This window comes from Elgaria multicarinata, chromosome 1, assembly GCF_023053635.1.
Source record: "Elgaria multicarinata webbii isolate HBS135686 ecotype San Diego chromosome 1, rElgMul1.1.pri, whole genome shotgun sequence".
Taxonomy (NCBI): Eukaryota; Metazoa; Chordata; class Lepidosauria; order Squamata; family Anguidae; genus Elgaria; species Elgaria multicarinata.
Window position 1 is genome coordinate 124584216 of NC_086171.1, and position 13628 is coordinate 124597843.

General features: G+C 41.5%; 1 protein-coding gene across 3 annotated transcripts in view; it reads right to left on the bottom strand.

Moving 5' to 3' along the window:
- The window catches only part of DPYD (dihydropyrimidine dehydrogenase), a 608504-nt gene that overhangs the window by 424827 nt on the left and 170049 nt on the right, over positions 1-13628 (bottom strand). For all 3 annotated transcript variants that reach the window (XM_063136148.1, XM_063136158.1, XM_063136141.1), the window contains one exon: positions 1108-1269. In XM_063136148.1, the coding sequence (XP_062992218.1) occupies positions 1108-1269 (162 nt within the window). The remainder of the gene's footprint in view (positions 1-1107; positions 1270-13628) is intronic.

Below are 13628 nucleotides of genomic sequence, written 5' to 3' on the forward strand. Positions count from 1 at the left end.
TTAGTCCAGTAAGGGCAGGAACCAGTCTGCAATGTTGCTGATATGCCATCTAGAAGAAACCGCTTCCCTCCCTCCCATACATTTTTGGTTGTTTTAAGTTTTATACAGCCCAATTGCTGTTGTGAGTTATGTTTTAGATGGTTCTGGTTTTAGCTCCTTGTCATGTTCTCAGTTATTACAGGTTGAATCCAGACTATGCTACTTGAACTTAAGTTCCACTGAAATCAGTGGAACAAGTTAGTTATGGCTTGACTATGTTAAACAAACTTAGTGTGCATCCAACCCTGTGTTTTTAACTTATACATGAACTACTTTGGGAGTCCTGTGAACAGCTGAAAGGTAGGATAAAAATTATTTTACAAACAAGTGATAAAGGTGTATTTGACATCATGTTTATGAAGTCATTGCATGACCAGCCATGCTGGATGTTTCATTTTTCTTTTTGCTTCTTTTAAAAATCTACTTTAATGTGTTTTTATTCTTTTTTTATTTTATCTTATCTTGTACACCACTCCAAAATTTTGACTGGGGAGCAGTATAGAAATATTGTAAATAATAATAATAATAATAATAATAATAATAATAATAATAATAATAATATAGCTATGCCTTATAACCAAAAGTATTTCTTGATTGCAACTAACTCTCAGACCTAGTTTGCACATGATGAGAAGTCACCGTGGGAAAATTTCTGTGTGGGGCTTTTTGTCATGGCAGCAGCGGCCCCACCACCGCTGTGGTGGGGGCACTCTGTAGCTTGTAACAGTGAGGGTGTGTTGTTGGGGTGGTGGGCACTTGGAACCCATACACTGTTTTAGGGTTAAGGGTGGCTTGTCAACCACGCCAACAATCCCCCCTGTCTGGGTTCACATGTAATGACAAGCTATGACGTGCCCCCACTGCAGCTTGAATATTCAAACTGGCCACCGCAACGAAAAGCCCTGCCGGGAAATCCACCCATGGTAGCTTCTCATTATGTGTGAACCAGGCTCCTGAATGTCCTGTATGTATCACATTTAACCTAATCAAAGTGCCAATTAGAAATGGAATCATTTAAAAATCTCCTACACAGAAAAAAAAAAGCCATTTATATACATTTTTACCTACCTCGGTAGCAAATTGCTGCAGTCCACCAATATTAATTGGTCCCTCCTCGGTAGCATATAAATTGCATCCACCCACACAGAGATCTGAAGTCGGACATACCATCCCGCATGTCAGCCCGAGAGGGTTGTCGGAAAAGATCATTTTGGCAGCTCCATAGTAGTTCTGCACGGAAAGAAAAGCAGCAACGGCCACACATTAGAAGAAATATAAAACTACAGAGAAACGGCTCCCCAGTTTACATCCGCACAACCTGTGCGGTGTTAGCCACAAAGATTTTTACAATTCTGATATGGTTCCGTACAAAAAGTAGTCACAGGTTATCCAGCCATACACATTTTAAATCCATTTTCAATCACATCAGCCTTATTTGAAAGACTGAAATGTTTTGATTAGTTTAGGTTTATTTTAAGGCTCTCCACCCCACCCCACCCCAAAGCAAAATAGGCCCACTTTGTGCCAGCACAATCTTCCTGTAATGCCACCCTCCCTTCCTAAATCAATTACATACAGAAAAAGCACAAGATAACGTAATTTCACTATCAATTTTATTCTCATTCCAGAGGATCCATCAAGACAGTACCTATCAATCATTATTACTCAAAAGATATCCATAAACTCTACCACTGATCCTCAGCAAAATTAACTTATTAAAATGTATATAATACACATAAAATGCTGATGCACTACTAAGGATACAGCTGCACAAGCTGTCGGATATGTCTGAGGGCATGCCAGGAACAGCTGGTGCAGACTGCATCTCACACAAAGCTGGGTCCCTCATCAGGGCTTTGTTTTCTTTTACTCCAAGAAAGTATTATTACACTTCCAAACATGTTCCTTACAATACCTTGAAAAATACTGTTTAAACCAGTGGTTCCCAATTGGTGGTCCGTGTAACCCGTGTAACCAGGGGGTCCGTGGCACCATTCACCTATTAGCTCTGCAAGGTCTGCATTTTAATAAAAGAAAATACACCATCTTCGACGGTGATGTCATGCGTGAAAGCACCTGTGTGATTTAGCGGCTAGCTTCAGAGATTAGTTCCCTGCACCTAATCCTGAAAACTCATGGAGAAGGAATCCTTTTGAATGTGATGATGAACAACTAACAACTCTATTTGCGGAAGAGCAAGGTGCACTTGTTGATGTGACTTGTGATGGTTCATTGAAATCATTTCTCAAAGAATATAGTCTGGACCAATTCTGGGTGAAAGTTTTTCCTGATTATAAGTTAGGTGAAAAAGCTTTGAAACATCTAGTTCCCTTTTGTTCCACATATCTTTGTGAACAAACATTTTCGACATTTTGTTATATGAAGAACAAACATAGAAATCGGCTCAATGTTGATCCAGATTTGAGAATTAAAAGTAGGAAATATTGAAACGGATGTGGAAGGGATTGTTCGGGACAAAAAGAGGGATGATTTCTCCCATCACATTTAGGTTTTTAGCTGCTAGACATGTCATAATTTGTTCAATTGTAAACTAGAAGTTAGTAAAATTAAATTAGTCTTTATATTCCTAACTAAATCATTATCATTTTTGCGTGGTAATATCACAAATATCACAAATGTTATGGTCTGTTTTTAGCATACCTAAAATCCTTTGCTTATTAGGAGCTACCCCTTATTTTCTTCAAAACATTGCTTCACACAGGTCACTGCCATAGAGATAACAAAATTTTCAAAAGTAGGGGGTCCATGGCTTGGCATTTGAAAAACAAGGGGTCCACAGTACTTAGCTAATTGGGAACTACTGGTTTAAGCCATTGCCCCCTCAAGATTCCTCCTTGAATTGCAGCCAATGGGATCTACCAGAAGTAGAAATGCCATGTGGTGTAGTGGTTAGATTGTAGACTGGGGCTGGGAAGACCTGGATTCAATTCTCCACTCAGTGATAAAACTCACTGGACAAACTTTCGCAAGTCACCCTCTCTTAGACTAACCTACCTCACAGGGTTGTCGTGAAGAAAAAATGGGGGTGTGCATAGTGCCTTGAGCTCCTTGTTGGAAAGATGGGAGATAATTTATTTATTTATCCATTAATAAATATATTTATTCAATTTCTTTACAATTATTACATCTGACAAAGGCAGCAGCAAGAGTTTATTGTGCATGAAAGGTGATCTGGAGCACAATCTTCAGAAGAATAGAAGAAGAGCCACTCTGACTCTGAGTCAGTTCACATCTCTTCCTAATATAGGCCAGGTAGGGAAGCACATAAGCAAGGAAAGGAAAGGAACCTCTCGTGCAAGCACTGAGTCATTACTGACTCTTGGAGGGACGCCAGCTTTCGCTGACATTTTCTTGGCAGGCCTTATAGCGGGGTGGTTTGCCGTTGCCTTCCCCAGCCGTTATTACCTTTCCCCCAGCTAACTGGGTACTCATTTTACTGACCTCGGGAGGATGGAAGGTTGAGTCAACCCGAGCCGGCTGCCTGAAACCAGCTTCCGCTGGGATCGAACTCAGGCCGTGGGGAGAGTTTCAGCTGCAGAAACTGCTGGCTTTACCTCTCTGCGCCACACGAGGTGCAGCAAGGCACACGTTTAATATAAAGGCTATCAATGGCTACTAGTCCTGATGGCTACATGCTACCTCCAGAAATCAGAGGCAGTAAGTCTATGTACACCAGTTGATGGGGAACATGGGCAGGAGGCTGCTGTTACTCATATCCTACCTGCAAGCACCTGGTTGGTAACCGTGTCAACAGAATGCTGGCCTAGATGGTCTGATCCAGCATGGCTCTTCTTATGGTCTTGTAATTTCCCCTCCCCTTTGCCCCCTAGCAACTGGTTTTCAAGAGCATATTACCCCTGAACCTGGATGTTCCATTTAACTACTGCGACTAATCGATGCTGTTCATATAATCTTCCAGGAATTTGTCTAACCGCTTTTAAAGCCATCTAAGCCAATTAGTGACGGGTGAGCTCCCCGCGTCAAACAGGCTCAGAAATAAGTCAAGCTATTTCTCAACAGAATCAGGAAATGGATTGAATTTGGCCTCCCCCTTTCCCACACGTTCCCTGTGATTCCCCAATTCCCTTCCCTGATATGTATTAGCCACTGGGAAAACTGTATTTCCTAGGGGCTACTTGAAGCCTTGCCTAGCAGTATATGAGGCACGAAAGAGGGGAGTGAGAGATATCGTCCTCTTCCTTCCTCTGGCTCATCACTGTTTGCCTCTGGAGGAATACCAGCTGAGTAAATCAGAGAGGAAAGGATTTGGAGGATCAGAGGATGGGCTGGTTGGATGAAGGGGGGAGAAAGTCTCCATCAAAGACTTAGCACACCCACTTGCTCTTTCCTAGGGCATGCCTACACAATGACTTATCCCATGATGCACAGGAAATCCTGGGGGCAAGGAGGGATTACCCCTCCATTTCTCCGGGATTACCAGTATGGCTTTAAGCTAGAAGTGTGCTCCGCTCCGATTAGAATCGGAGAATCAGAAGAGAATTGGCCTGCTCTGCCTTGCCCAGAGGCGGAGTAGAAGCAGACCACGGACCCTTAGAAGCACGGCGAAGAGAAGCGCCAATAGGCGGAGCGCTTCTCTTTTTGCGGAGCGCTCCGATCGCCATTTTGGAAAATTTCGCCCATAGGATTGCATTGCAGAAAAGAATAGGGGATAACTGTGTTGTTTTTTAAGCTATCTTCCTGAAACTTCTTGTGCTTAGAGAGTCGTGGCTGGGGGTCATTTTGAGCCTACTCTCAGCTCTCTGTGTGGTGCAGATCGCTTGCTATATTTTAAAAAAAATGGGTAAAAAAAGCGGGAGAGGTACCTTTTTGAAGTGCTGAGAGACAGAGTCAACTCCCGGTCATGATCACATGATCCCAAAGTTGGAGGAGAGGAGAGGCAAAACAGGTAACTTGGGATACTGGGAAACTTCTCTTTCTTAGTCTGAACGGACATTTCCCAGTGTTTTTTAAAACAGTAGCCCCACCAAATGCACAAACACAACCTGAAATCATATACTAAGCAAATAAATAACAGGAAACACAGCACTGCTACCCACCCTAACCTTGGGGAACAACTGAATAGATGTGGTGCAAGGGGATGAGGTCCCCTAGGGCATGTGGACGTGCCCAGTGCACACATACACTGTGTCCTGCCCTGGAGGGTCATCAGAGCCTTCCAAAGGTTAACCAGTGGAGAAGCAAGCTATGCCTATCATGAGTTGAAGTGTTAGTTTGCTTCTTAAAGAATGGTCCCTAGACAGGGCCAGTCAAATCGGCACAGTTCCCCCTCCCCCTGGGCACGTCCACTTCCCTCTTACTGGTAAAAGACAGATATAGCCTTTTTAAAAAAATTCTTCCTGTTGTTTATTCAGCAACACTGCTACCCCTCCTTTGTTTGTTTGTTTGTTTGTTTGTTTATTTATTTATTTATTCCATTTTATATTTACACCCCATAGCCCAAGCTCTCCTGGCTTTTCCTCTTCAGTGAAGTCAGGCAGGCTTTCATTGTGGTTCAACTCCTTATTGTTGTTGTTGTTGTTGTTGTTGTTGTTGTTGTTGTTGCTATTAATATTAATTAGTACTGCTATTAACATTATTATTTTGTTGTTTAGTAATGGCTGTGATCACAGTGCAGTCAATCAACTCTGAAGCAAGGATCACAAAGCTTTACTCTTATCCTCCTAGCCTCCTAGTTATGGGATGCAAAAGAAAAGGCATCTCTCTGTGCTGCTCCCACCTCACAGGGATGGTTTGCATTACTGGCTTTGAAACTATCCTTGGCTCACTTCCTTATGCCCCCAGAAATGTCTGCTGCCTGCCTGCCTTCCCTCCCTCCTCCCCTGCCCGCCTCGCAGGGATGGTTTGTGTGTGTCTTGCTTTGACTCGGGGATAAGTCCTTCCTGCGCTCACTTAGACTTTTTGAAGTTCCAAATCAATTTTTCAAGTGTGGAAGAAGATTCATATAGGTTTATCTCTACTCCCCAATTCATGGCATGTTGGGATTTCCTTTGAAATGGCCCCATTGAGCTGTCTGCAGCTTTAAATCCTTGAGATACTGGGGTGTCCGATTTTCAAAAATTCCCCCAAAATCAGGGGATGATGGGATTGGCTCGAGTCTTGGCATGCATGTGTATCCATGGATAATCTATCATGGTGCCAAGTTTGAGGTTTCTAAAGTGAAAATTGACATAGTTCTAGCATGGGACTTGATTTGGGGTGAGTTAAAAGGTTTAAGCCCCGCCAAAAATCAGGGGATAATGGGATTTGCATGAAACTTGGCATGAATGTGGATCTAGATGGCATCTGTGAGGGTGCCCACTTCCATTTTTTTATCTGTTAAAATGTCGGGGAACAGTCCATGTCTGAAAATGGGGTGTCCGATTTTCATAAATTCCCCCAAAATCAGGGGATGATGGGATTGCCTTGAGTCTTGGCATGCATGTGTATTGATGGATAATCTATCATGGTGCCGAGTTTGAGGTTTCTAACCTAAAAATTAATGGAGATACCGAAAGGGGTGTGAATTGGGGTTATGGGTGGTGCGTTAGAGGTTAGAGCCCCACCAAAAATCAGGGGATGATGGGATTTGCTTGAAATTTGGCATGAATGTGGATCTAGATGGCATCTGTGAGGGTGCCCACTTCCAATTTTTTTATCTGTCAAATTGTCAGACATTTTGCTGCCTGAGATAGCTCCCTCAGCCACTCCCAGACAAGGTACATAGTACCCAATGTCTATTTATTTTGGCCCCTGAGGCAAGTGTCTTCTCCTTCTGTGATAGTAAAAATGGAATAAGGTTGTAACTGATTTTAGTCTAACATAAGACCCATTTGAATGGGTCTACTCTAAGTAGGACTAACATTGGATACAACCAAATATAATTAAGTAACTAACAGTTGCTACTACTTAATGACACCTAAACTAGCTGCTTGAGGCAGCCAATTCACTGGGCCTAAGGATAGGGCCAGCCTCCTCCTCTCACCCATCCACTCCCCATTCCCATGATGTGCTGGCTTCAGCGCAAAGATCCTGACTTATATTAAGTCTGAGTTCCCCATGGCAGCCAAACCAAATAACTCTGCCTTGATGTTGGTTAACAAAAAAGGAAAATAAGCTAGGATCACAAATAGGTCAAGATCCAACAGCCTATACACTGTCTTGTTTTAATTGGATTTTACTGTTTTAAAATTTAATACTGGTTTTAACATGTTAATGGTTTAATTTGTTTTAGGGGTGTATATTTGTTGTTCTATTTTATATGTATGATTTTATCTGTATGCTGCCCTGAGATCCTTGTGATATAGGGTGGGATATAAATGTATAAATAAATAAATAAATAAATAAATAAATAAATAAATGTAAAAAGGTATCTCGGTTATTCTGTTAATTTGACTCTGAATGCAACAGAAATGTCGAACTCAGTGTGAGAGTAAATGTGTTAACAAATTTAAAAATTCTTGCCACAAAAAGGGTGATATCAGAGGGACTGACAGAGTTTACAAGGAGTAATTTGGCATGAAAATATGAACACTTCACAAGATGATAGATATTGTGAGAATGCAGACAGCACATTGAAGATACTGGGACAACACAAGTGTTCTGACTGAACAGGTGACAAATTTGATAAAAAGCATTGTGGATTGCAGTAAGCCTGCCTAAATTTTTGAAAGCCATATTCCAAATTGATGGAAGAGCAGAATTGGATATCGATGAATTCCAGTGGCAGCTGTACTCACAGCTGGGCAGCTTCAGGAGAAGGGGGAAATGCCAGAAATACACAGACTGCATCATCCATATGTTTCATGCATCACTTATATATTTCATCCAGTTGTTCATCACGTCGTAGGGCAGACAGTAAATTGGCATCAAACGTTATTAAGTAGCTGTGGGCAAATGCATTGGGAAATAACAATTTTAAAATAAATACATTGGTCTGCAGGCTTTGGGACCCATTGCCCATAAGCACAATAGTGAGGCGAAGTGACTGATAGAGAACAGCCAAGTCTTGTTCCATCATTCCTGCAGGCTGCCTTGCATTAACATTTTAGCCAATCTAGCTACTAAACAACAAGCTATACACGGTCATTTTAAAGGAAGTAATGCATGAAAATATAGCTTAATTTATTTGTCAAAATGCTGAAGCCTCTTAGTACATGATGAAAGTTGAAATATCAAACCAGATGTTTTTTACACTAAGGCTGAAACCTAAAAAGGCATTTACTTGTAAGTGCCAAATCAGTACATGCAAATCAGTAACCATTTTAATTTATTAACTAAATGTTCTCTTTGGAAATCAAATTGCAACCAATTCAACAGGTGGCTATTTGTGTTTTTTTCTGTACTTTCCTCCGATACACAATTAATTATATAATAGTTAAAAGATGAATTTTAACATACTAATATACTTGTGTAGCATCTTCATTAGAATACTTCCATTATGTAAATTCAAATGTTGATTGTTTTCCTCTGTTACTGGACTGTTATTGTGATTAAATTTATGCCAAGATGCATTATTCATTGGATTTAAAGCCATTATGTACATTTTATATGGACTGTGCAACTACAGCGAGATATGCATCATGGCCTCCCACACTATTAAAGACTAACACACTAATACAATGGATGAATTAAAGAGGATAGCCCAACAGGCCTAATTCTGCACTGGATTGTGGCTGATACATCTTGTAGTTCTATTTAAATTATTTCAGAGCTTGTAAAAGCTGCAAAATATCAAGGATTAATTGAATGACCAAACATGAATAATTTCATACTGACTAAACAATTCTCTTAATGGTTATTCTGATGGCACTATCCCTGAAAATTTTCACTAGCTCTTTCAACAAACATGTCCAACAGGATGGCAGAAGAACCCCTTTCACAAGAACAGAATGATAAAAGCAGTACAGTCATGCCTTCTGTGTCCTACCTAATTGGGCAGATGGGTAAAATATGAAATTTGTCGCCATTATAGTCTTGTCAGAAAGAATCATAAAGTGAAATGGCAAAAATATTGGGGACATAAAGAACCCAGAAATAAGGAAGCATCTCAATTAGGGGCTAATGGAGATTAATAGACTAATTAGAGACTCTAATAAAGAGCTACAGATAAGCATGGTTTTGTCCCATAAACAATAGCGTGGAAAGTGTTGGCAAACCTGATGCCTGCTTAATTTACCTACAATATGGCTAGTTATAGCCCATGTTAATTATTGTGGCAGCTGTAACGGTGAAGGCACTGAGAAGAGCCATAGCAGTTCAATGTTTCAAGGGCTGGATCTCTGCTTGGAAAATATGGGGGAAGTCACCAAGCTGGTCAATAGGAATAATACTGCTTGATGTCACCAAGAATGGGTTTCTTTTTTAAAAGCATAGAAACAGGACTCTATAAGATAGTTATTTTCTATTAAGATCCAAGCAGCTGTGAGCAAGTCACTGACATCTAAAGGTGGCATGCTACACTGGGAGGAAACGTTGCTTAGCCTCTCAAGTTAGATTAATTTATCTCAAGACCCCACTGGGATCAGAAAGGATTTCTTTCTCCCTCTGAATGGCTAATTATTAATTGTTCAAGCTACAGGCCATAACAATATATTTAACAATACCACTTAAAATGTTGTTGTACAAAACACTGGTCACAATACGTCAAAGGGGATGAAGACAGTTCCACCAGTCAGAATTGGCAAACCAGACCCCTTTGGCAAGAATGAATCTTCTTTTTCCTGTTGGCATCAGGAGTGCCAAAGCAAAACAACAACAACAACAACAACAAAATCTACAGGATTCAACCGATAGGGATCAAAAACGTTAGGAAGTTGCCTTTTATTAACTTACACCAGTGGAGTAAGTTAATAAAATAGGTCCAGCGCCTTGGATAAGTCCTTTGGAATTCTGGCTGGTTCTGCCTGAAACCCAGAATGGATTCGTAGCCCCACTGAAATGCAGAGGCATCAGCCTTCTACTGACTTACACCATTGTTCTATAAAGTCCAGTGCTGTTTACTCTAAATGGGAGCAGTTCTCCAGGGTTTTAGTCAGGGATCTTTCTTATAAACAGAGACTGTACCTGAGATCTTCCGCATGCAAAGCATATGCTCTACCACTAAGTTATACTCCACCCTCTGTGTTCTTTGGGGTGAGCTTCTCTTTCAGGATTATTGCCATCAGCATAGTTCTGAAGTCTGTAGCCTCCACCCCACTTCCCTATGTGTGGCTTGATAGCATTTCTAGATTCTCCACAATGACAGTCACCTCTGGTCTTGTTCAGATTGTTTCAATTCCGATCTCTACTTACAGCACACTGTGAATAAGAATTGCCTTGCAGGACTAGGCCAAAAATAACCCAGCCCAGAGTTCTACTGGTAATAACAGCCAGATGGATGCCCTGGGAAGCCCACAAGAAGAGAATTACACTGGCATTCTTCTCCCCTTTGCTCCCAGCATTGAGAAAACAAAGTTTTTGAATCCCTACATGGAGGTCCTGTTTAGATGTTATCAAACAGAGAATGCCCTTAAATAGGGGCTGTCATCATCATAATCTTGTTGTTGTTGTTTACATTTGTATACCGCCCCATAGCCGAGGCTCTCTGGGATAAAAACACTTAAAAACAATATACAAAAATTTAAAATCACAAAAACGTACAATTTCAAACCACAAAAACATACAAAAACAAACCCAGGCTAATTACATATTGCAAAATGCCTGGGAGAAGAGAAAAGTCTTGACTTGCCACCGAAAAGATAACAATGTCAGCGCCAGGCAGGCCTCATCAGGGAGTTTGTTCCACAATTGGGGGGGGGGGTGGCACAGAAAAAGCCCGCTCTCATGTTGCTGTCCTCTGAGCTTCCCACGGTGTAAGCACCCGGAGGAGGACCTTGGATGTTGAGCGCAGTGTATGGGTAGGCTCATGTCGGGAGAGGCGTTCCATCAAGTATTCTGGTGCCAAGCTGTGTAAGGCTTTATAGGTTAAAACCAGCACCTTGAATCAGGCTGGGAAACATACAGGCAGGCAATGCAATGGGTCTTATATATTTGAACCTTCTGGTCCCTGTTAGCACTCTGGCCGCTGCATTTTGCACAAGCTGTAGCTTCCGAACCGTCTTCAAAGGCAGCCTCACGTAGAGTGCATTGAAGTAATCTAACTTGTAGCTTACCAGGGCGTAGACAACTGAAGCCAGGTTATCCCTGTCCAGATAGGGGTGTAGCTGGGCCACCAACTGAAACTGGTAGAAGGCACTCCATGCCACCAAGGCCACCTGAGACTCAAGTGACAGAGATGGTTCTAGGAGAACACCCAAGCTACGAACCTGCTCCTTCAGGGATTTTTAAAAGGTATCCACTATAAAACGCTACAAGGGTCAAATGTAACTTTTTTATCTAGCTAAATTTTACCATTGTAGTGCTTTGTAGCCATAGTAGCAAACAAGCTACATTTAGGAAACAAGCTAAATGCAACACTTGGAGTGGTTTGCTGCCAAATTTTGGTGGCAAACTGTGGATTTTTTGGATTTTTAATTTTTTAAAAAAATTAAGGCCAGGGGGGCAAAAATGGGTCCCCAGACCTGCCACAGTTGCCCACCCTGGCCCAGGTGGTACAAGGGAGTTTTGTAGCTAGCAACCTATTCATCTGCCATTGGCGTCCCCAAATTGGATCTCTTTAGGTTATATTCCTTTGACCGCAGGATCCTTTTGACTGCCGAACAAATTGGAGCTACCCACTCTGGAGATGACTGAATGGGACACAAAGTCACATTCCTCAGGAATGCAGTCAGTTTACTGGAGACATTGCAGCCCTTTTAAAGCATGCCACAAACATCACCTAATGAGATTTAACTTGAACATGAAGTAGGAAGCGAAGCTGCATGCCTGCATCAGGAAGATAGGTCCCAGAATGAATTATGATTATTCAGAGAAGTCTGACGTTTACCATTATTCATCAATAAAAATGGGCTTGCAACTCAAATGCTTTGTAAATGTTTTTAATTAAATAGATGCCTGCTCATGCTTTGTTTATAAAATGCCTTCTCCTGGGCAATTCCACAGGAAGGCATGCATCTAAGTGGATAGGATGTTTTGTGGTTTCCTTTATCAAAATGTCAATAAGTGCTGCATTGGTAACCAAGAGAACAGAAGGCAGCCTTAAACAGACATCAATAATTGGTAGCCGACAGAGGTGGATCTTCACATGTATCACTTGGAAGCATTACATAATATGCATGTAAATGAGAATGTTTTTACTTGAGAAAACCTATTAAAAGATGTAGGATCAATACCGTTAGACCAGAAGAAATTACATTTTCTATCAGGAAATGCTCATACCATTTAGATTTTCCTCCAATTCCAGCACCCATTATTTATATTCTACACACAGACTTCCTGATATTGTACCTTCCTCAAATGCATAACGCGGCTGTGTTCTGCATGGAACCAATGGCTCAGAAATTGGCAGCAGAACCCAAAACACCTTTTACATGGAAGTAAATAGGATGTGCGAATCAGCAAAACCTCAGCTCATTGAAGTTCTCCAAATTCCCTCTCAAAACCCATTTCCAATTTGAGTCCGTATCAGATTGCAGATTTGTTTTGTTTCACATGAAAATCCATGTGCATTATTGTGGACATTTTTCCAAATGTACACATCAGTCTTTGAAATTGCAGACATTCTTTTCAACTTGATTAAAGCATATCTGTGCGCATTTTTCAAAAGGAAACATTTTTTTCATGCGCAATTTTCAAAGGCACACACAGGTTTTTTTTGGTTTGTGATCACTTTGCAAGAAAATGTATGGACTTCTGGTGCAGACTGCATCCTACTCCATATTCACCCTGGAAGGTGTGAACTCAGTAAATACTGATCAAAAACAAACTGAAAAGAATTTCTCATACATCCCTAATTTCAGGAAAACGTGTTTCTAAGAAAGAATGCATGGTGGTGTCTCTAAAGTAGACCACTTCTCTGAGGCCCCATTCAAATTTATCATCAGAAACACATGAGCAATTCTCTGTGGCTTCTTCCCACACCCTCGCCTTTAAGGGTTTAATCCAAGAATCAGGAAGGGCTCCAGCTCAGTGGCAGAGCACATGTTTTGCATGGAAGAGGACCCAGATTCATTTCCCTGAATATCCAGGTGTCATGTCTAACCCTACTGTCCCTGTTTTGGGAGAAGATGTTTCAGGTAATCAATCAGAATCAGATTCAGAACTAGAAGATGCAGCGCCAGACACCAGCTAACCTGTACCAGTGGGGGAGGAAGCTCTCACAGGTGATTCCCCATCTGGGAGTCAGCCCTCTCCAGAGTTTATCTCCAGAAGGCTAAATCCTACACATTCAATGGGAACTGAGGTGTCTTCCGGAGGTGAGTGTCCCAACAAGCTAGCTGATGCTAGGGTCCGCCAGAACCTAAAACGCACGGTACGGAAGGAAAGCATGAGAAAGTCGGTTCGATTATGCCAGAACCTGCCTCCACATCAAGCGGTCTGAAGTTACACATGTTTGAGAAGTGGCTTCCTATTCTTCTTGAACAGACAATTGTCTTGCTTAGTTTGCATAGTTTTGCCTAGGGAGACATTTC